A 24474-nucleotide genomic window follows, 5' to 3' on the forward strand; every position below is an offset into this window, starting at 1 on the left:
AATGGTACCATTATATGAGGTAAATTGTATTTTCGTTAATACAGTGTGATATCTTTCATACAAAGATGTTAGATCTGACTGACCACACTATACTGGGGCATATATTTAGTGCTTTTCTAGTACTAATGATAAAATTAGTTTCATTAGTTTGCATTAATTTAACCATCTTGTGACCAGAAATCTTAAACTTCCAAGATTTTTCCTGGTGCAAGTTAACGTGCTCAGGTGGTGAAATAGAGATTATTTTAATTTCTTTTATTGAACTTTTTATTAATCTTTGTTTCAGTTACCGAGTGCTGCCTAACAGACCACCCCAAATCTTAATGGACTTAAAACAACAACAACTCATTTCATATTCTGGGGTTGATTGGGCAGTTCCTCTGCTGGTCTCACCAGCCTTAGGTCACAGCTGCGTTCATCTGGTGGGTGGTTGGGGCATGGGGCCTGTTGGGATAGAGGATGTGGAACCTTCCTTTCTGTGGGATATGTTAGCTTTCTCACACATGACACTTTAGGACAGTGTTCCAAAAAAGAACAAAATGTGAAGTTATAAGGCCTTGTAAGTTAAGAGTATCATTTCCGCTGCTTTCTCTTGGTCAAAGCAAGTCACAAGGCCAGCTGGGATTGTAAGGGTGGAAAAATAAACTACATCTCTTGATGAGAGGAACAGTAAAGTCCTATTGCAAAGAGGCATGCATAAAACCTTTAATTTTTTTTTGCCTTTCTGTTCTTTAAAAAACAAAACTCTTTGCTTTTCAGAATTAATTTGAACAGATGACAGCAATATAAACTTGAAAAAGATCACTTTAGTATATAAAATGAAGAGGTTGAATTAGAGTTCTTAGAAGCTTCAATCTGTGAGATTGATGAAGCTACAATTAAATAGAAGTATTTTCTGAGAAGAAAATAGCCTTAGCTTTGCTTATCCCTATACTACTTTTGTCATGGTGTGGCAACTTGAATTTTAAAGTGTATTGAAGAGGTGTTTTGAACTTTGAAATCTGATTGACCTGGATTAACATCTTAACCCTTTTCTAGTCTGTTTCTATATCTGGAAAATGAGGATAAAAATATACCATGACTGGGAAGATGAAAAAAATTCTGGAGATAGGCGGGGTGATGGTTGCACAGCAATGCAGATATATTTGTACGTGTGAACTGCACACTTATAAAATATGGCTATATTGGTAGACTTTGTTATGTTTTACCACAATTTAAAAAATGAACCTTGCAAAGTTGTGGTGAGGATTTAGTTTAGTAACAAATATTAAACATTCAGTAATGCTTATTTACTAGGCAAGTGTTAGGATAACTTTCCCTAAAATTTATTTACTACCTTTTGCTCAGAAAAATGCATTTATGAAATATTGAATGCCAGTAGAATCATTTGTATATAATAAAATGAAAGTTCAACAAGGTCCCGTGAACCTTTTTTAAAATGACTAATCTTTGTGTTAATTTGGATTTTCATATAATCTTAGGAGATTTGCTTATATTTGATATGAATATGTCATTTTCTTTAAATGTTTCTCATTTCTTATCCTGTAAGGACATAATGAAGTATTTTATCCAACAGGGATTTATTCAAGGGATTAAATTACCACTCCGTGTTAGGATACATAAACTCATTTGAGACATGAATTGATACCTGATATTGCATTCATTGATAATTAGTACAATTTAAAAGTTGATTCTATGACTTACGTTGAGAAACTTGAAGATCATTTATTTATTCATTTAAAGTGCATCTACTGTGTGCTAGTATCTAGACCTTGGATACAAGAGCATGAAATAATACAAACCTCCTTTCCTCTGTGGAATCTCAATTCAAGTTAGGATGTTAGACAACAAACAACTAAAGTGAATAAATACGTACTTTTATTTGGAGATAAGTGGTAGGAAGAAATAGAAAGCAGGATGAGGAGTAAGAGAGTAACGTGGGTGAGAAGACTATTTTAGGTAAGTGCACAACAATGGCTTCTCTGAAGAGAAGTGAAGTGAAGGATTGAGCTATGTGAAGAAGTAGAGAAGAGCATTCCAGACATGATAAAGAGCAAGTGCAAAGGCTCAGAGGTGGGACCAACCTTGGTGAATTTATTTGATGAACATAGCACGGAGACCAGTATGACAACTACTGTGAGAGGCTGGAGGAGCATGAGGGGAGATGAAGTTGTAGAGACAGGCAGGGGTCCTATTCAAATTTTATTCTGAGACATTGGTAAGAGACTTTGTATTTTAAGTGTGATGGGAAACTTATTAAAAATTTTTTTAAAACCCTTTATTTTGAAATAATATTAGACTAAAACAAAAATAATACAGTGAGTTCACGTATACTCTTCATCCAGTGTTAATATCTTGTATAACCTTCATTGGAATCATCTCTTCAGGGTAGTGTGTTACCTTATAATGTCCACTCTCCTGCCACTATATGGAGAAGACTGAAGAGGCAAGAGCAGAAGTACAGAGATCAGTTAGTAGTTAGTAGTCCACATGAGTGTTGATGAGTAGAGTGGTGGCTGGACAGTTCCTTAAAAGAGGTTTATGGGCTTCCCTGGTGCTGCAGTGGTTGAGAGTCCGCCTGTCAATGCAGGGGACACGGGTTCGTGCCCCGGTCCGGGAAGATCCCACATGCCGCGGAGTGGCTAGGCCCATGAGCCATGGCCGCTGAGCCTGCGCATCCGGAGCCTGTGCTCCGCAACGGGAGAGGCCACAACAGTGAGAGGCCCGCGTACCGCAAAAAAAAAAAAAAAAAAAAAAAAAAGAGGTTTACACAAATAGCCTCTCAGCACTCTTATTTTAAAAAGCCTGGTTTAGGGACTTCCCTGGTGGCACAGTGGTTGGGAATCCGCCTGCCAATGCAGGGGACACGGGTTCGAGCCCTGGTCCGGGAGGATCCCACATGCCATGGCGCAACTAAGCCCATGTGCCACAACTACTGAGCCTGCGCTCTAGAGCATGCAAGGCACAAGTACTGAGCCCTTGCACTGCAACTACTGAAGCCCCCGGGCCTAGAGCCCATGCTCCGCACAAGAGAAGCCACCACAATGAGAAGCCCGTGCACCGCAACAAAGAGTAGCCCCTGCTCACTGCAACTAGGGATAGCCTGCATGCAGCAATGAAGACCCAACTTAGCCCCCCCAAAATAAATAATAATAAAATTAAATAAAAAAGAAAGAAAAGCCTGATTTAGAATATCATACTAAGAAATTGAACAAAGCCTTCCCTGAACCAAATTTCTGTACTTGGTTGTTTTTTAAGAGGAACAAAATACTAGCATAGTTTAGGTCAAGAAAAATAATTTATTATGCATAAGCAGTTTCGATGATGAAAGAATATTTGAAATGGGTGAATAAAGGACTTCAGTCACTTTCCTTTATGTTGAAAATCTGAGTTAGCTCTCTTAGTCATTGGTTCCTTATTGTAATTTGCTAGTATCTTTTCTTTGAAAGAATGAAAGCTAGTAAATACTAAATTTCAATCAGTTTTTTAGATACTTATATTTTGTGTAGAAAATGCTTCTTAATTGTACAAAGATTAATTACCAAGATTTTTCATTGCAAAGATATGATCTTATTTTGTGATCTGCATGGCTATTTATCCTGTTTATTTTGTTTCTACACATTTTACTTAAATTTTAAGAATAATGTTCCACAGTCAGAAGCTTTAATGAAAGCATTGTACAGATATTTTGCTCATATAGTTAACCCATGTATCCATTATATGCTTTTAAAGTGTTAGCGAATATTGATAGAATCATTTCTCAAAATTGTACTTTTCTAATGTTCTGTTCTGTAGGATCAAACAATCTGTTACTGATCTATATTCTTAAACCATTTCCTACTTTTTATTTACTATAAAACAAAGAGATAATGGGAAAAAAACTTGTTCTGGTTGTTGAACCTAGAAGTTAAATACTTTTTGATAGTGTCTGCTCTACTTCACTTTAAAAACTAAAATAGGAGCATTTTTTTTCAGTTGAAGCCCAGGAGTTGTAGACACTTTTATTCTTTGTTGTTATAGTTGAACTTTCATGCAGAGCTTTATGGAATTTATTTTCATTAAATAAGGAACATAATTGTAACTATATGTAGAGACATTGAGGGAATTTTGTGAAATACTTGTATGTTATTTGGAACACTGCCTGGCAAAGAGAGCATGCTCAGTTAAATATCAGGTCTTATTAGAAGTACTATGAGTAGTATTGGGATTATTTAAAACAGCTTTATTCTTGCTTATTTTGGAGAAGTGGTCTGTGAGCATCTTCTGTTATTCACTTAATATTTAATGAGCAGCTTCTGGGTGCCAGGCACTGTAAAGTGTTCTCATGTATATTATCTTGGCTAAACTGCCCACATCAGCTCCCATTTTGATAATGGGGGTATTAGACTCTTGAGAGGTTAAGTCATTTAGCTGTGATTTCACAGTAAGAGGTGGGTGTCACTTGCTAAAACATGTCATCTGACGCTGACATATAAAGGTTTTTTAATATTGTCCTAATCACTCATCTGATAGATGTTTATATTGTGTACTTCTTTATGTGCAGAGCTGTTTGATATGGGCTGTGGAGTTTGATACACTGTCTCATAGTGTTGCAGGTAACTGATATAAGGTAGAAAGTGATATTATTAGAAATTATACACATTTAGAGTAGGGAGATGTTATTTGCATTGAGGGAAAAAGTTCAATCAGGGATGTTTTCTTGAAAGTCAACATTTAAATTGAGTAGTTTAGGAGTAGTAGGATTTGGACATACGTGAGTGGTGGAATTTGGACATCTCAAGAGAGAAAACAGTAAAGAAAACATGAGATGTGTGTAGAAAATAGTGAATAGTTTGTTTTGGCTACTCTGTATAGTGTGTGAATGGATGTAGGGGAAATTTAGATTGGAAAGGTAAATTAGGACCAAATTATGTAGGGTCTTAAAAACTTGAGTAGTTATTTTGAATTTAGATATCCTTTAGTTCAGTAAATTTGTTTTAGCCAGTGTAGAGGCTAGTTACATACAATTTGGGGGGGAATAAAATTGAATGAGAAATTGAGACCATAATGAGATTTTACTATTAAAAAGGAAGATGGGGGGGCATGTGGAATGGTAGAAAGAACACTATCAGGAGCATGGATATGAAATTTTTAATCCTGGCCTTGTCATATTAAGTAGTTATATAACCTTGGGAAGATTCTTTTAAGTTCTGTGAGCATTAGCTTCTTAATATGCAAAATGAGAATTTGTATAAAAGATCCTTAAGGCCCATAATAAGATGGTGACTGTGTCATTTTTTGTCCAAAGTAAGACACTGAAATTGAAAGGAGGCACTGTTAATAATTAACCCAGTAGCAACCAAATTATACTTTTGCTTTTTATCCTATTATATTACGAGTTTACTTTCACCTGTTACCTTGCAAAGTTCAAATTTAAAGTACTGAAAAGTAGGGGAAAGGATTAAGACGTCAATTGTGTTTAATGTTATTGAACAAGGTAACAGAGGAAACAGAGTCATTTAAAAAGGTGTCTGCTTGATGTTGTGAGTGGTAATGATTAAAAGTGTGCTTATAAACGTAGAATTGTTTTGAAACATATATTCAAAATAAAGTCAACTACTACCACAGATAAAGTTAGAACGGTTACATACATCACTATAAGTATATGTCTCAGTTTGCCTGGCATATAGGGGAAGTAGAGATACTTCGTTTACACTTTTTTACATGTCCTCAGGGACTGCCGTGTCTAGGGCACTTTACAATAGTTGGGTCTACCAGAATGCTGTGCTTGCTGTTTTTTGTTTTGTTTTGTTTTGGTTTGGTTTGGTTTGGTTTTTGCTGTACGTGGGCCTCTCACTGTTGTGGCCTCTCCCATTGCGGAGCACAGGCTCCGGACGCGCAGGCTCAGCGGCCATGGCTCACGGGCCCAGCCCCTCTGCGGCATGTGGGATCTTCCCAGACTGGGGCACGAACCTGCGTCCCCTGCATCGGCAGGCGGACTCTCAACCACTGCGCCACCAGGGAAGCCCCTGTGCTTGCTGCTTTTTAAATAGTCTTTTAATAGTTTTTTTAATCTCCTGATGTTATGCTCACTATTGTAAATTTTCTGACTTATCATAATGGTTCAATACAATTATGTGTAGAGGCACCTCTCCCCCAACACTCCTGTGTAGGTGTAAGTTTAAGAACTGATTGAGGGCCTCAAAACTGTATGGGCTTTGATAGCAAGTTTGATATTTTGAAGCACTTTCTCATATTTTCTGGTTTTCTCATGTTCTAGGTGAATTATTTTATATTTAATGTGCATTCAGATCACCTGGGTATCTTGTTAAATGGCAGATTCTGATTTGGTAGGTTTTAGGTGGGCCTGAGATTCTGCTCTTCTAACAGAAGTGGAAGATGTGGAAGTTTCTATTCTGTAGACTACATTCAGAGTATCAGATAGGTTCTAGATGTTTTTCCGGAATTCTGGCAGACTTATGATATATGATGTTAAATATGGCTGGATTCTTTCAGAAATTATATTAATAGTTGTTTTAAAGAGAAAACTTAGGACTTTTGTAAATTTAATAATACAGTTGATTGAAATAATATTTGTCTTTTGTATTCACATTTCCTTCTTCATATGTTTACCAGTGTCTTAACTCTAGTTTTGCTTCTTTCTCATATCTTTTTTGTTGTTTTGGTTTTTGCTTTTCTTTAATGTATTATTGTGTTTTGTGGATCTGGTCAGGGAACCGTTACTGTATTTTATGTTTGTATCTACATTTTATTTTGCATGCGTAACGTGGCTTTGCCTGGATGTTCTTTTTGGTAAGTTCCAAATTTATAAAGCATATTGTTTTTTTGTAGTGTAAGTTATAATGTTTTTCACCTTCTTTTCTCCCACTTCTAGTAATGTGGTCATGCTCATGAGTTGTTTTTAGTTTTTTTAAAGAGTTCATTTGATAATTATTTTTTCCTAACACTTTCCAATTTTCCTTAATAGTAGTGCAGTTTGGTACTAATCTGCTTTGATTCGTTTTATAGCCTCACAATGTCAGTTGCTGGTCACTATTAGCAGTTGCTGTCTCAAGTATTTTGGTTTTTTAAAAGAGCCTTAATCATCTAGAAATATTGTCCTAAAAGCTTGTGCTTCCATTTAGCAATCATAAAAGAAGATAGTTTGTAGTAAAACTAAATAATTTTGTTCTCTGTAAACAATGCATTCTAATTTTGTTTTCACAGCAACAGCTTGCACAACTACAGAAAGAAAAATCAGAGATTCTGAAAAATCTGGCATTATATTACTTCACATTTGTAGATGTTATGGAATTTAAGGTATGTATTTTAATGTATAGAATTTAACATTTCAGAGATAGATTGATATTTGTTAATCATATAAATTGTTCTGTCACTTGTAGATAATAAAATTAGAATTCTTCTAGAACAAAAATTCAAAATACATTTTATTTGTGTGTGTTTTCTGAATTTAGTAGTATACATATAGGTAAAAGGTTTAAATAAACTTTTATTTTCAGGACCATGTTTGTGAATTGCTGAATACTATTGATGTTTGCCAAGTCTTCTTTGATATTGTAAGTATTATTTTCAGAAAAATTTCCAATTCTTCTGTCTGTTTCTAGTAGAACTAAGGGGATCAAATGCTTTTCTTTAGAGAAAATGTAAATGATTAGTATATAAAGTTTCAGCATTGTTAATTTGGCTTGTATTTTTTAAGGTAAGGAGTTATACTGTATTTTCACTTGTTTATTTGATTGTCATTGAATATAAATCTTGTACATATTTGGAAATAGTTGTTAATTTTAGTATTTTAATAGGCCCAATTTTAAAAGGTTACACAAATAATCCTTTTCTCTATAAAAAGCATACTTGATAAAAATCTTTCTTGATAAGTCAATTTCTAGATATAGGAAGTCAAAGTGAAAAACGTCTCCACTGACTTAATGGTGAACCTATTTATTTATTTAATACTCCTTTTTTCTTGCTTAGTGAGATTTGCTTTCATGTTTATTATTTTTCTGGTTTTGGTTATTCTTTTAAACTGTTAGCAGTTTGAATAGGGTGATCACAGACTCTGTTTCAGCCATAAAATTGTGTCACAAGCACAAAACTATTATCTATAACTCCAAAATTATAGGCATGTTTTTGGTGAAAGGAATTAGATAGAATTTCAGAAATGGGGATAAAACAAATAACTATAGAAAATTATTAGCTTTCAGTAGCTGCCATGAAGATTTTTGTGTGTGTGCTTAAAAGTTTGTGGAATAGGAAGGAGTTGAACTTAATGGTTTTTTCCCCCTAGACTGTAAACTTTGATTTAACGAAGAACTACTTAGATTTGATCATAACATATACAACACTAATGATACTGCTGTCTCGAATTGAAGAAAGGAAGGCAATCATTGGGTTATACAACTATGCGCATGAAATGACCCATGGAGCAAGGTAAACCTGCATTATAAAAATCTGTGTGAAATTCCCAATTAATTTTATGGCTTACAACTCAGTGATATTTGATATGTCTGTTTTAAGTGACCGAGAATACCCACGTCTTGGTCAGATGATTGTGGATTATGAAAACCCTTTAAAGAAGATGATGGAAGAATTTGTACCCCATAGCAAGGTAAGAGCTGGTTTTTAGGGGTGCTTCAATAGGCATATGAGATAGCTTAAGGGTGGATAGTTAGAGTGATAAACTACTTTTAAGAAAGAAAATTATAATGAGATGTGAATAATAGTTATGCATGGTTTTATCTAATTGTGAACCAGAGAACTCATTAATTAGATTCAGAATAGTGAATAGAGATTCAGGAATATATTGATCCATTGTAGTTTTTAGGTTCAATATAGTGTATATAGTGAAGTTTAGTATTTGAGAATGTCTATATTTGTATCAGATTGCTTGGGTTCTAATCCCAACTCTGCCAATTACAGTGTAATATTGGGCAAGTTACTTAACCAACTTCAGTGTACCTCAGTTTTCTTACCTGTAAAAGTGCAGTATTAAATGAGTTACTTTGTAAAGAGTATTTAGGTACATAGTATTTAATAAATTTTAGCTATATTATTATAATATAGCCTCTTAATGAGAGAAATACTACAGGAGTTTTGTGATAATTTGGCATGTCTGTCTTTTATGGTATATTAAAAAACTAGTTCTTAATGAAATAGTTTTGGTTTAGAGTCTTGCCTTTATGGCTTCTCTGAGGGAGGGCTAGTTCCTAAGCACATCAAGGAAATTTACAGGTATCCTCATTATTTATAGATAAGGAAATTGAGGCTGGAGAAGTGATATGATGAAGTAAGCCATTTGGTAGCAATAGTGGCAAAACTAGAGCTAAAACCCAGGATATTAGAATCTTGGCCCATTGTTCTCTTTGAATGATGAGAGTTAGAATTTTTTTTTTAATTTATTTATTTTATTTTTGGCTGCGTTGGGTCTTTGTTGCTGTGCGCGGGCTTTCTCTAGTTGTGGCGAGTGGGGGCTACTCTTCGTTGCGGTGCATGGGCTTCTCATTGCAGTGGCTTCTCGTTGCAGAGCACAAGCTCTAGGCACGCAGGCTTCAGTAGTTGTGACACATGGACTCACTAGTTGTGGCTTGCGGGCTCTAGAGCGCAGGCTCAGTAGTTGTGGTGCACAGGCTTAGTTGTTCCACGGCATGTGGGATCTTCCCAGACCAGGGCTCGAACCCATGTCCCCTGCCTTGGCAGGAGGATTCTTAACCATGGTGCCACCAGGGAAGCCCGGAGTTAGACTTCTTAGTAATACAGTATTTTGTATGAATCTATGCTTTTTTTTTGACATACAGTTGACAGCAAGAATTTTCCTTCAGTTTTCTTACTCCCATGAAAATTCTGAAGATGCATTTCCAGTTTAATTTCTTTGCATAGCTGTATTATATCTACAAATTTATGTAGGTTTAATGTCTTGGAGTTAGTTGAATCATTAGTTTGAAAGAGGCTAGTAGATGACATTAGTTTTGAAGTAAAAATCAGCATTGTAGATGAAAGTGCCAGGATTCCTCAAAGTGCTGAGCAGATCATTGTTGTCTGTCTCTCTGATTTTTTTTTTTTTTTTTAACATCTTTATTGGAGTATAATTGCTTTACAATGGTATGTTAGTTTCAGCTTCACAATAAAATGAATCAGTTATATATATACATATATTCCCATATCTCTTCCCGCTTGCGTCTCCCTCCCTCCCACCCTCCCTATCCCACCCCTCCAGGCGGTCACAAAGCACCGAGCTGATCTCCCTGTGCTATGCGGCTGCTTCCCACTAGCTATCTACCTTACGTTTGGTAGTGTATATATGTCCATGCCTCTTTATCGCTTTGTCACCGTTTACACTTCCCCCTCCCCATAGCCTCAAGTCCATTCTCTAGTAAGTCTGTGTCTTTATTCCTGTTTCACCCCTAGGTTTTTCATGACATTTTTTTTTTAAATTCCATATATATGTGTTAGCATACGGTATTTGTCTCTCTCTTTCTGACTTACTTCACTCTGTATGACAGACTCTAGGTCTATCCACCTCATTACAAATAGCTCAATTTCGTCTCTTTTTATGGCTGAGTAATATTCCATTGTATATATGTGCCACATCTTCTTTATCCATTCATCCGATGATGGACACTTAGGTTGTTTCCATCTCTGGGCTATTGTAAATAGAGCTGCAATGAACATTTTGGTACATGACTCTTTTTGAATTATGGTTTTCTCAGGGTATATGCCCAGTAGTGGGATTGCTGGGTCATATGGTAGTTCTATTTGTAGCTTTTTAAGGAACCTCCATACTGTTCTCCACAGTGGCTGTATCAATTTACATTCCCACCAACAGTGTAAGAGGGTTCCCTTTTCTCCACACCCTCTCCAGCATTTATTGTTTCTAGATTTTTTGATGATAGCCATTCTGACTGGTGTGAGATGATATCTCATTGTAGTTTTGATTTGCATTTCTCTCATGATTAGTGATGTTGAGCATTCTTTCATGTGTTTGTTGGCACTCTGTATATCTTCTTTGGAGAAATGTCTATTTAGGTCTTCTGCCCATTTTTGGATTGGGTTGTTTGTTTTTTTGTTATTAAGCTGCATGAGCTGCTTATAAATTTTGGAGATCAATCCTTTGTCAGTTGCTTCATTTGCAAATATTTTCTCCCATTCTGAGGGTTGTCTTTTGGTCTTCTTTATGGTTTCCTTTGCTGCGCAAAAGCTTTTAAGTTTCATTAGGTCCCATTTGTTTACTCTTGTTTTTATTTCCATTACTCTAGGAGGTGGGTCAGAAAGAATCTTGCTGTGATTTATGTCATAGAGTGTTCTGCCTATGTTTTCCTCTAAGAGTTTGATAGTTTCTGGCCTTACATTTAGGTCTTTAATCCATTTTGAGCTTATTTTTGTGTATGGTGTTAGGGAGTGATCTAACTTCATACTTTTACATGTAGCTGTCCAGTTTTCCCAGCACCACTTATTGAATAGGCTGTCCTTTCTCCACGGTACATTTCTGCCTCCTTTGTCAAAGATAAGGTGACCATATGTGCATGGGTTTATCTCTGGGCTTTCTATCCTGTTCCATTGATCTATCTTTCTGTTTTTGTGCCAGTACCATACCGTTTTGATAACTGTAGCTTTGTAGTATAGTCTGAAGTCTGGGAGCCTGATTCCTCCAGTTCCTTCTTTCGTTCTCAAGATTGCTTTGGCTATTCGGGGTCTTTTGTGTTTCCATACAAATTGCAAAATTTTTTGTTCTAGTTCTGTGAAAAATGCCAGTGGTAGTTTGATAGGGATTGCATTGAATCTATAGATTGCTTTCGGTAGTAGAGTCATTTTCACAATGTTGATTCTTCCAATCCAAGAACATGGTATATCTCTCCATCTATTTGTATCATCTTTAATTTCTTTCATCAGTGTCTTATAATTTTCTGCATACAGATCTTTTGTCTCCTTAGGTAGGTTTATTCCTAGATATTTTATTCTTTTTGTTGCAATGGTAAATGGGAGTGTTTTCTTGATTTCACTTTCAGATTTTTCATCATTAGTATATAGGAATGCCAGAGATTTCTGTGCATTAATTTTGTATCCTGCCACTTTACCAAATTCATTGATTAGCTCTAGTAGTTTTCTGGTAGCATCTTTAGGGTTCTCTATGTATAGGATCATGTCATCTGCAAACAGTGACAGCTTTACTTCTTCTTTTCCGATTTGGATTCCTTTTATTTCCTTTTCTTCTCTGATTGCTGTGGCTAAAACTTCCAAAACTATGTTGAATAAGAGTGGTGAGAGTGGGCAACCTTGTCTTGTTCCTGATCTTAGTGGAAATGCTTTCAGTTTTTCACCATTGAGGATGATGTTTGCTGTGGGCTTGTTGTATATGGCCTTTATTATGTTGAGGAAAGTTCCCTCTATGCCTACTTTCTGCAGGGTTTTTATCATAAATGGGTGTTGAATTTTGTCAAAAGCTTTCTCTGCATCTATTGAGATGATCATATGGTTTTTCTCCTTCAGTTTGTTAATATGGTTTATCACATTGATAGATTTGCGTATATTGAAGAATCCTTGCATTCCTGGAATAAACCCCACTTGATCATGGTGTATGATCCTTTTAATGTGCTGTTGGATTCTATTTGCTAGTATTTTGTTGAGGATTTTTGCATCTATGTTCATCAGTGATATTGGCCTGTAGTTTTCTTTCTTTGTGACATCCTTGTCTGGTTTTGGTATCAAGGTGATGGTGGCCTCGTAGAATGAATTTGGGAGTGTTCCTCCCTCTGCTATATTTTGGAAGAGTTTGAGAAGGATAGGTGTTAGCTCTTCTCTAAATGTTTGATAGAATTCGCCTGTGAAGCCATCTGGTCCTGGGCTTTTCTTTGTTGGAAGATTTTTAATCACAGTTTCAATTTCAGTGCTTGTGATTGGTCTGTTCATATTTTCTATTTCTTCCTGATTCAGTCTTGGCAGGTTGTACATTTCTAAGAATTTGTCCATTTCTTCCAGATTGTCCATTTTATTGGCATAGAGTTGCTTGTAGTAATCTCTCATGATCTCTTTTATTTCTGCAGTGTCAGTTGTTACCTCTCCTTTTTCATTTCTAATTCTATTGATTTGAGTCTTCTCCCTTTTTTTCTTAATGAGTCTGGCTAGTGGTTTATCTATTTTGTTTATCTTCTCAAAGAACCAGCTTTTAGTTTTATTGATCTTTGCTATTGTTTCCTTCATTTCTTTTTCATTTATTTCTGATCTGATTTTTATGATTTCTTTCCTTCTGCTAGCTTTGGGGTTTTCTTGTTCTTCTTTCTCTAATTGCTTGAGGTGCAAGGTTAGGTTGTTTATTCGAGATGTTTCCTGCTTCTTAAGGTGGGCTTGTATTGCTATAAACTTCCCCCTTAGAACTGCTTTTGCTGCATCCCACAGGTTTTGGGTCGTTGTGTCTCCATTGTCATTTGTTTCTAGGTATTTTTTGATTTCCTCTTTGATTTCTTCAGTGATCACTTCGTTATTAAGTAGTGTATTGTTTAGCCTCCATGTGTTTGTATTTTTTACAGATCTTTTCCTGTAATTGATATCTAGTCTCATGGCGTTGTGGTCAGAAAAGATACTTGATACAATTTCAATTTTCTTAAATTTACCAAGGCTTGATTTGTGACCCAAGATATGATCTATCCTGGAGAATGTTCCATGAGCACTTGAGAAAAATGTGTATTCTGTTGTTTTTGGATGGAATGTCCTATAAATATCAATTAACTCCATCTCGTTTAATGTATCATTTAAAGCTTGTGTTTCCTTATTTATTTTCATTTTGGATGATCTGTCCATTGGTGAAAGTGGGGTGTTAAAATCCCCTACTATGAATGTGTTACTGTCGATTTCCCCTTTTATGGTTGTCAGTATTTGCCTTATGTATTGAGGTGCACCTATGTTGGGTGCATAAATATTTACAATTGTTATATCTTCCTCTTGGATCGATCCCTTGATCATTATGTAGTGTCCTTCTTTGTCTCTTCTAATAGTCTTTGTTTTAAAGTCTATTTTGTCTGATATGAGAATTGCTACTCCAGCTTTCTTTTGGTTTCCATTTGCATGAAATACCTTTTTCCATCCCCTTACTTTCAGTCTGTATGTGTCTCTAGGTCTGAAGTGGGTCTCTTGTAGACAGCAAATATATGGGTCTTGTTTTTGTATCCATTCAGCCAATCTGTGTCTTTTGGTGGGAGCATTTAGTCCATTTACATTTAAGGTAATTATCGATATGTGTGTTCCTATTCCCATTTTCTTAATTGTTTTGGGTTCGTTATTGTAGGTCCTTTCCTTCTTTTGTGTTTCTTGCCTAGAGAAGTTCCTTTAGCAGTTGTTGTAGAGCTGGTTTGGTGGTGCTGAACTCTCTCAGCTTTTGCTTGTCTGTAAAGGTTTTAATTTCTCCATCAAATCTGAATGAGATCCTTGCTGGGTAGAGTAATCTTGGTTGCAGGTTTTTCTCCTTCAACACTTTCAATATGTCCTGCCACTCCCTTCTGGCTTGCAGAGTTTCTGCTGAAAGATCAGCTGTTAACCTTATGGGGATTCCCTTGTGTGTTATTTGTTGTTTTTCCCTTGCTGCTTTTAATATGTTTTCTTTGTATTTAATTTTTGACAATTTGATTAATATGTGTCTTGGCGTATTTCTCCTTGGATTTATCCTGTATGGGACTCTCTGTGCTTCCTGGACTTGATTAACGATTTCTTTTCCCATATTAGGGAAGTTTTCAACTATAATCTCTTCAAATATTTTCTCAGTCCCTTTCTTTTTCTCTTCTTCTTCTGGAACCCCTATAATTCGAATGTTGGTGCGTTTAATGTTGTCCCAGAGGTCTCTGAGACTGTCCTCAGTTCTTTTCATTCTTTTTTCTTTATTCTGCTCTGCAGTAGTTATTTCCACTATTTTATCTTCCAGGTCACTTATCCGTTCTTCTGCCTCAGTTATTCTGCTATTGATCCCATCTAGAGTACTTTTAATTTCATTTATTGTGTTGTTCATCGTTGCTTGCTTCATCTTTAGTTCTTCTAGGTCCTTGTTAACTGATTCTTGCAATTTGTCCATTCTATTGTCCATTCTATCTCCAAGATTTCGGATCAACCTTACTATCATTATTCTGAATTCTTTTTCAGGTAGACTGCCTATTTCCTCTTCATTTGTTAGGTCTGGTGGGTTTTTATCTTGCTCCTTCATCTGCTGTGTGTTTTTCTGTCTTTTCATTTTGCTTATCTTACTGTGTTTGGGGTCTCCTTTTTTGCAGGCTGAAGGTTCGTAGTTCCTGTTGTTTTTTGTGTCTGTCCCCAGTGGCTAAGGTTGGTTCAGTGGGTTGTGTAGGCTTCCTGGTGGAGGGTACTAGTGCCTGTGTTCTGGTGTATGAGGCTGGATCTTGTCTTTCTGGTGGGCAGGTCCACGTCTGGTGGTGTGTTTTGGGGTGTCTGTAGACTTACTATGATTTTGGGCAGCCTCTCTGCTAATGGGTGGGGTTGTGTTCCTGTCTTGCTAGTTGTTTGGCATAGGATGTCCAGCACTGTAGCTTGCTGGTCGTTGAGTGAAGCTGGGTGCTGGCGTTGAGATGGAGATCTCTCGGAGATTTTTGCTGTTTGATATTATGTGCAGCTGGGAGGCCTCTTGTGGACCAGTGTCCTGAAGTTGGCTCTCCCACCTCAGAGGCACAGCACTGAGTCCTGGCTGCAGCACCAAGAGCCTTTCATCCACAGGGCTCCTTAATTTGGGATGATTCGTTGTCTATTCAGGTATTCCACAGATGCAGGGTATATCAAGTTGATTGTGGAGCTTTAATCCGCTGCTTCTGAGGCTGCTGGGAGAGATTTCCCTTTCTCTTCTTTGTTCTGACAGTTCCCAGGGGCTCAGCTTTGGATTTGGCCCCGCCTGTGCGTGTAGGTCGCCGGAGGGCGTCTGTTCTTTGCTCAGACAGGACGAGGTTAAAGGAGCCGCTGATTCGGAGGCTCTGGCTCACCCAGGCCGGGGGGTAGGGAGGGTCACGGAGTGCGGGGCGGGCCTGCAGCGGCAGAGGCCGGCGTGACGCTGCAGCCTGAGGCGCGCCGTGCGCTCTCCCGGGGAGCCGTCCCTGGATCCCGGGACCCTGGCAGTGGCGGGCTGCACAGGCTCCCCGGAAGGGCGTGTGGCTAGTGACCTGTGTTCGCACACAGGCCTCCTGGCGGCGGCAGCAGCGGCCTTAGCGTCCCATGTCCGTCTCTGGGCTCCGCACTCTTAGCCGCGGCTCGCGCCCGTCCCTGGAGCTCTCTCAAGCAGCGTTCTTAATCCCCTCTCCTCGTGCACGAGGAAACAAAGAGGGACGTAAAAGTCTCTTGCCTCTTCGGCAGGTCCAGACCCCTCCCCGGACTCTCTCCCGGCCAGCCGCGGCGCACCAACGCCCTGCAGGCTGTGTTCACGCCGCCAACCTCAGTCCTCTCCCGGCGCTCCGACAAAAGCCGGAGCCTCAGCTCCCAGTCCCGCCCGCCCCGGCGGGCGAGCAGACAAGCCTCTCGGCTGGTGAGTGCCGGTCGGCCCGATCCTCTGCGCTGGAGTCTGGCCGCTTTGCCCTCCGCACCCCTGTTGCTGTGTTCTCCTCCGCGGCTCCCAAGCTCCCCCACTCCGCCTCCCGAAGTCTCCACCCGCGAAGGGGCTTCCTAGTGTGTGGACACTTTTCCTCCTTCACAGCTGTCTCCCGCTGGTGCAGGACCCGTCCCTATCCTTTTGTCTCTGTTTAGTTTTTTCTTTTGCCCTAACCAGGTACGTGGGGGGTTCCTTGCCTTTTGGGAGGTCTGAAGTCTTCTGCCAGCGTTCAGTAGGTGTTCTGTAGGAGTTGTTCCACGCGTAGATGTATTTCTGGTGTATCTGTGGAGAGGAAGGTGATCTCCGCGTCTTACTCTTCTGCCATCTTCCCGGAAGTCCACTGTCTCTCTGATTTTGATAGTCCTTTTTCCTCACCTAGAAATGTCTTCCCTACTCCTTTCCTGTTTTTTCTCTGGATCTATTTCTAACTTCTTGCCAATCATGTATGGCCTTGTTTTTAGTTAGCCACTTCAAATTTGGTTTTTTTCCCAGTTAGTTGATGAAAATTTCTTTTAAAGGCTGTTGGATCTCTAAGTTCTCCATAGCCATTAGCTTATATTAGACAATTAATAATTACTTGAGGAGAATTGTCCATTTAAATTAGACCAGTTTTTTCCTAATCTTGAGTTTTCCGATGTTCTGTGATATCTCAGGGTTTTGATAGAAAGACCATCATGTATTTGCTAGGATTTGTTAAAATTCAGTTAATTTAATTTAAAAAGCTATTCTGAATCACTTGGTGGAGTGTGATAAGAACAGATTCCTGGGCTTTACTCCCAGAGGTTCTGGTTCAGGCAGAGCCCTGGATTCTCTTTTTCTGGACAAACTTCCTGGCAGTTTATGTGCAGCCAGATTATAGAACCACTCGTACAGAATTTTTAGGAAGGAGGAGTGAATAGCAAAGAATAGTTAAAAGCAAGCAAGAATCAGATGAGATGAAAAATTAAATACCTAGATAGTAAAGCTGTAATTAATAGACCAAATGGCAAATAGAAGTTAAGTAATTTATTAAGATAAAGTACAGTGGGTTATTTTTAGAAGGCATTCTTTGAAGAAATATGAAACATGTTGAGCTCTATTAACACTTAGTCATGTAACCTTAATGTCTTTTTCTTTCAGTGAGAGCTATTGAGTAGAAAGTGATGCACAAAATGATTACCCTAGACTCTCTACCCTTTTTGAAATAAAGATCTCAAGATTGCCAAACATTTTCACCTGAAGAAAGTAACATGATTTCTTGAGCTAAGCTTTTGCTGAGGAATGCAGAATCTATGTAGCTTCATGAAGTTAAAAAAAAAAAAATCTAGAGGAGGATAACTGGAACCCACCTCAAATATTATATGGAGCGTAGTTGTAATTATACCCTTGTTGTTTTACGATGATACAGTTAGAAACACACAGCAGTTGTAGCTGGAATTTAAATGGAAATTGAAAAAAAACCCGTTTTATTCCTCAACTTTCTTTTTTTCTATTTAATTAGTCTCTTTCAGATGCACTGATTTCTCTTCAGATGGTGTATCCACGAAGGAATCTTTCAGCTGACCAGTGGAGAAATGCTCAATTATTGAGTCTCATCAGTGCACCCAGTACAATGCTTAACCCTGCACAGTCTGACACTGTATGGTTCTGTATTTTCTTTTTTGAATGAAAATAGTAAAGTTGATTTTTTTAAAAAAATATCAGTTAAGCAGTGCTATTGCAGTTTTTCTTCTAATAAGTATTAGCCTGTCAGTGAAGTTTATTTATTGTAAAATGCTCAGTATTTAAATCATACCATTTAGTTTTTGTATTTCTAGATTCTGATGCTAAGTTAGTAAAATTAGTAGTACGAGTATTTTCTTCTAAGGTTTAAAAATTTGCTTAGCCTTATTATGGTAGAAAATTTGGAAGATTCAGAAAATTATAAAGAAGAAAACAAAAATCATCCCAAATCTCACCAACTAGAGAAAATCGCTGTTGTATTCTGTTACATTTCTTTTCAAGCTTTTTTCTGTGTATATGAACATAGATGTTACGCATATGGAGAATACACACACATAATTACTGATTTGGGTGAGACAGTGAACATCGAGGTACATAAATCTTTTCTTTAACTTGACTAAAATTTTATCCTTTGGAATACTGCAAACTCTGCGATAGACCTGGGAAATTTGGAAGTAGTCATTTACCAGATTGAAAACAATTTAGCAACAATATTTTTTAAAGAGAAGTTTCAGGGTGTGTAACTGTGAAAGAGGCACAGCTTTCATTGTCCTTTATGGACTGCAAGTATAAATATAGGTTATAAAACTTTCATCCAACTTTTCAAATATGTTGTGGTGGTATTTGAACCAAGAGTTGAGTAGTCAGACTTCTCAGGAGGAAGAGAAGGAGGAGTGACTCAGTACAGAATATTTTTTTTAAGAATTTCTTTAAGCCACAAATTTATATTTTCTCTTTTTAAGATGCCTTGCGAATATCTCTCTTTGGATGCCATGGAAAAATGGATTATCTGTAAGTAAAATTGGTTAGTTTTTGATTACCCCCTCAGGTTTAAGTTTTAGAGAAAAATAACAGGTAACATGTATTACTTTTGTGCCAAGCACTGTACTAAGACTTCTATGTACATTACCTCATTCAATCCTTATACTCACCCTGTTAGGGTAGATGGTCTATTTTATAGATGAGGAATCTAAAGTTTCGTCCACACAGCTAGTAAGTGACAAAGACAGAGAACCCACACTAAATCCAAGGCTGATGGTCTACATTATATTTCCTCTCAACACGGCCATCCAAACTAAATTTTTATTTTATTTTTAATGATTTTCTTCATATTGCATTTATTCAGTTAAAGTTTTTGGTCTTAATTACTTTAGTATATGTAATAGATGACTCATATGTTTGCATGGGAGATAAAATTACTTGTTTGCACTCCTAGGAAGTTCACAAACTATGGGAGAAATAGACACACAGATATAATATAAATGAGAATTGCTATAATTTTTTCTACCACCCCAGGTCCACTGGCAGAGGGGAATAATTTTGAGCAGTTTGTGCTTTTTAGTTCTTATAGTTCTTGTTTCTTAATTTATTAACATTTAGGTACTATTTGATGACTTTTTATTATACTGTTTCTAAAACTGGTGAATGACCAGTTTTTCTTTTTTAGTGATTTTTAGATTGACACTTTTATAAAATACAGTGGAACTGAATTACTGGAATTGTCAGAAATAAAGTAATAAGCAAAGACAAAATGAAAGCCCACATTTTAATTATTAGATTCAATTTAATCTAACAATTTGATTGTTATTAGGTTTCTACTTATAAATTGCTGTCAGTGAAAAGTTTTCTAAATGAAAGTTTCTAAATACTCTCAGTTCTCTACTTAATCTCAGTATGCACTGGCAGTTTGAGTAGCACTGTTATTAGTATGAAAGAGGAAGAATTTAGCACACACACCCTGCCCTTAGCCATTTTTATTAATTATAATTTTTATGTTGATCAGGTTTGGATGTTTATATTTTCTCTTATAATGGTAGTTAAGGTTTTCGTGCTTTGTTGATTTAAAAACACAACTTTCAGAGTATTGATTTTGCTCAAAAGTATGGTGATCCTTGACTGTTTTGTGTTTATGGATGTGTGGATAAAGAACTAGTGTGATTAGTAGAGTTAGGTGGCATGAGTTAGGTGACCTCTAGCATTAAATAGGACTGTTTCCCCGCAGTCTTTACCTTAAAAGGGAATGCTGAATGCAGGCTTTGTGTAATGAGCCAGGAATGTGAGTCAGAAGACAGACTACCCTAAGGGGAGGATACCTGGGCATGGAAAAGGCAAACAGATTTGGGATAACCACAATTGCCCAAAGTAAGGAATGTTTACTCAGTTTTGCTGCTTTCATTTATTTGAGCCTTGAGTAGAATTAATAGAATTAGGTCAAACTGTGCACTTCTCTTTTTGACATCAATTCCCACTCTAGGACTTTCTATAGAAGATGGTCTACTTTCTTTAGAGCTTTGCTCTAGATTAGTTCAAAGGCTAGCAGTATCACCTAGGAACTTGTTAGATATGCAGAATACTGATCTCTACCCTAGACCTACTGAATGAGAAACTCTGAATGGATCCCAGCAACCTGTGATTTAATATGCCTTCCCAGTGATCCTGCTAGAAAGCTAAAGTTTCAGAGTCACTGATCTAGATTATAGCCTAGGACCAAGCATTGTTGAGGGTCTGCAATGTTGAGGACCCTGCTCTTTTGAATGCAGTTACACCATAACTTATCCTGATATTCTTTTCAGGGTCTGTTCTTACTCTATTAATTACACTAAGAGGACTCCTTGGGAAAGACCTCTTTTTAAATTGATAGTACAGTCTTTCTTTCTTCAAAGATTTTCTCCAACTTTCTTGTCTAGTATTGGTCTTCTATCTTGTTTTCTAATATTTTTATGGCTTAAAAAAATTTTTTTTTCCTGTCCTTTTATTGGGACCTTAGTGGGGAAAGGAGGTTAATGTGTGCTTCAATTAATAAATTGTCTTCCTAATCTTGGGCTATTTTAAATTAATTTACCTTTTATTGATCTTATCATAAACAAATGAATATATCTTAATGTATAATGTGACTCATATCTTAAAAAAGTAAAATATACAGTAACCCATAATGAAACTGATAATATTCTCAGAGAAATTTTATTATCAATATCAATCTTGTGAATCTAAGTATACATTGAGGTACAAGGCACTAAGTGAAATTTCATTGTACTAAGGGGATTAGAGTATAAAATGTCAGTATATGGGACTTCCCTGGTAGTACAGTGGTTAAGAATCCGCCTGCTAAAAAGAATCCGCCTGCTAATGCAGGGGACGTGGTTTCGAGCCCTGGTCCGGGAAGATCCCACATGCCACGGAGCAGCTAAGCCCGTGCACCACAACTACTGAGCCTGCTCTCTAGAGCCTGCGTGCCGCAACTACTGAAGCCTGTGTGCCTAGAGTCCATGCTCCGCAATAAGAGAAGCCACTGCAGTGAGAAGCCCATGCACCACAACGAAGAGTAGCCCCCCAACTCGCTGCAACTAGAGAATGCCCGTGCACGGCAATGAAGACCCAATGCAGCCAAAAATAAATAAATAAATTTATTTTTTAAAAAAAGTCAGTACACGAGGCAAAAATTTTTACAAAACTTCTCAAGGATTTTTTAAATTTTCATACAGTATGTTCTATTTCTTTGGTTACGTACTAGATCAAATAATTAGGCTTGCATTTAGGGGCCCTGTTGTATGAAAAACATCTTAATATATTTCAGGAAATTTAAGGAAGTTCAATGTACTTTTGTTTTTGTTTTTGTTTTTTTTTGCGGTACGCGGGCCTCTCACTGTTGTGGCCTCTCCCGTTGCGGAGCACAGGCTCCGGACGTGCAGGCTCAGTGGCCATGGCTCACGGGCCCAGCCGCTCCGCGGCATGTGGGATTTTCCCAGACTGGGGCACGAACCCGTGTCCCCTGCATCGGCAGGTGGACTCTTGACCACTGCGCCACCAGGGAAGCCCCAATGTACTTCTGTATGTATGACTTCTCAATATATGCTTAACAGTTAGCTTGCTTGTATAGTGACCCTTTAAAAGGAAGGTTGAGCTAAGAATAAAAGACAAATGGCAAGTTAAATGTTAATGATTCAGGAGTTTAAAGATGGGAGTGACTATTGAGAGTCAGAGGGAAATCTCAGAAAATAGGATTGAATTTGTAACTGGCCAGTACGGTACCTAGTTTATAATACGCACTCAGTAATGTTGAAAGAATGAAAGATGAGGTTCTATGGCCTAGAATAGAGCGCTAGGGAGGACATCAACAAACATACAGCATTACACATTTGTGTAGGATTTCTAAATTAGATGACAGAAGGTAAAAGATACTCAAATTCATATGATAGAGAACAGCGTAATATATTGAAAGAATATTGGACTTTAATGGTAACTGCTTGAGGCAAAGTCTAGCTCTAATACTTTATTAGTATAACTTTAGTCAAGTCATTGACCTTCATTTCTTCAATTATAAGAAAAGGATACCACTGGTTCTTTCTACACTATAGGATAATCATGTCAAAGGACTTATTTAGTAACTATAATTTGCTATGAAAATGTGAGATGCTATTTAATTTCTTCTGGAGATTTAGAAGAGTAGATTAGCTTTTTCAGTTTTTGTAAAAACTGTAATGATTACTGTATTATGTGTAAATTGGTAGCTTCTGATCTCTGGCTTAAAGTATCTTTTACTCATTTTTTAAAACCACTTCCTTCTCAACCCAGAAGTGACATTTTTTCCCATTTCATCAGTGTAGGTTCAAAGCACTGGTTTTGCAGAGTACAGAAAATTATAATTGAAAAAGAGAAATATTGCTGGTATCTTGTATGTATATGTATTATTAACTGTCACTTAAAAGCCTCAGTTTAGTGATTTGTTAATGTTTCTTTACTTTTAAAAAGCTACCCTGTAACTGAAATAATCTAACTTTGGAATACTTTTATATTTGCACTTCTTTTTCATTTGTTTAAAGTTGGATTTATTTTGTGCCATGGGATCCTAAATACTGATGCAACAGCACTGAACCTTTGGAAGCTAGCTCTTCAAAGTAGCTCTTGCCTCTCTCTCTTTCGGGATGAAGTTTTCCACATTCACAAAGCTGCAGAAGACTTATTCGTAAACATACGAGGGTATGGCATTTTCAGTTTTTTTGTCTTTTTTGGAGAAGAGTAGTGAGTGGAATATCTATTAAAGTTTTGGGGATAGAGAAGGATCATATTACACAAGAAGATGTAGCCTATACCAACTTACCAGTCACACCAAGTTGTTTTTAGCAATGATCCTGATATTTTTTACAGGTAATTTCACAGGTTAAAAAATCTAGTGTTCCTGCCCTTTCAAAATGTGCATTCTAGGAGAAAGAAGATATGTACTGTTTTGCATATTGTAATATGGTTTTAGACATAAATATTACTAAAAGCACAATGTACATTTTAAGAGTTGAAATTTTTAGAAGTGCTATTTTACAAGTGTATTTTAGAATATCTTGCATTTAGAAAAGTATATGAATCAATCAAAAACACTTCATTAATTATAACAAGTACAGAAGTCAGACACTGCAAAAAGGAAATCATGTTTCCTTATAATAAGGAAGTATTCTAAGTGATTCATTCCCTGTAACACAAATGATCCTCAAATTTGTTTTCTTGGAATTTTTAATGCCTGCATTTGTTGAATTCAGGCTTGGTTTTAAAATGTTTTGAAATTAGGAGCATCTAAAATATCCTGGGGGTCCCCCGAACCTGAAAATATTGAATAATTGTGTTGGGTTTGTCAGCTTCATAGAAGTGAAATTTACCTACATTTGTTTCATATCCAATTCAGTAATGTCCTAAAGAAATTGAGATTTTAAAAAAATCTATTAGTTATTAAAACGTAAAGCTATGTCTAGTACTGACAGTTTAAGCCACTATACTATCTCAAATTTTAGTGTGCATGTGAAGTACCCTGGGATGCAGATTAAAATCCAGGTTCCTGGGCATCACCTCTAACCTTCTGTATCTCCTTTATCTGTATCTTAGAGAGATTAAAGAAATCTGCCCTTCCCCCCCCAGTAGTTTATTGAGGTAAATTTACAAACAGAAGAATGCATAAATTTTAGGTGTACAGCTCAACAAGTTTGCATATGAATACCCTTGGTGACCACTTAGATGAAGATACAGAATATTTCCGTTATCCCCAGAAAATTCTCTTGTGCCTCTTTCTGATCAGTACTGCCACCCCTGATCCCTCTCGCTCTAGCCTTCTCAAGTGACCACTGTTTTGATTTTGTCACCATAAGTGATTCTGATATTCTCATGCAGGTAGTCTCTCAGTCATAGTACGAGAAACAGTACCCTCTGTATTTTTCAACTCTTAGTTCACC

General features: G+C 37.1%; 1 protein-coding gene across 1 annotated transcript in view; it reads left to right on the forward strand.

Moving 5' to 3' along the window:
- The window catches only part of NCKAP1 (NCK associated protein 1), a 104911-nt gene that overhangs the window by 28019 nt on the left and 52418 nt on the right, over nt 1-24474 (forward strand). Inside the window, exons 3-9 of the mRNA XM_019931564.3 lie at nt 7207-7299; nt 7500-7556; nt 8285-8427; nt 8515-8605; nt 18042-18179; nt 19006-19054; nt 23083-23239. Coding sequence (XP_019787123.1) covers nt 7207-7299; nt 7500-7556; nt 8285-8427; nt 8515-8605; nt 18042-18179; nt 19006-19054; nt 23083-23239 — 728 coding nt within the window. The remainder of the gene's footprint in view (nt 1-7206; nt 7300-7499; nt 7557-8284; nt 8428-8514; nt 8606-18041; nt 18180-19005; nt 19055-23082; nt 23240-24474) is intronic.

The sequence above is a fragment of the Tursiops truncatus genome, chromosome 7 (assembly GCF_011762595.2).
Source record: "Tursiops truncatus isolate mTurTru1 chromosome 7, mTurTru1.mat.Y, whole genome shotgun sequence".
Taxonomy (NCBI): Eukaryota; Metazoa; Chordata; class Mammalia; order Artiodactyla; family Delphinidae; genus Tursiops; species Tursiops truncatus.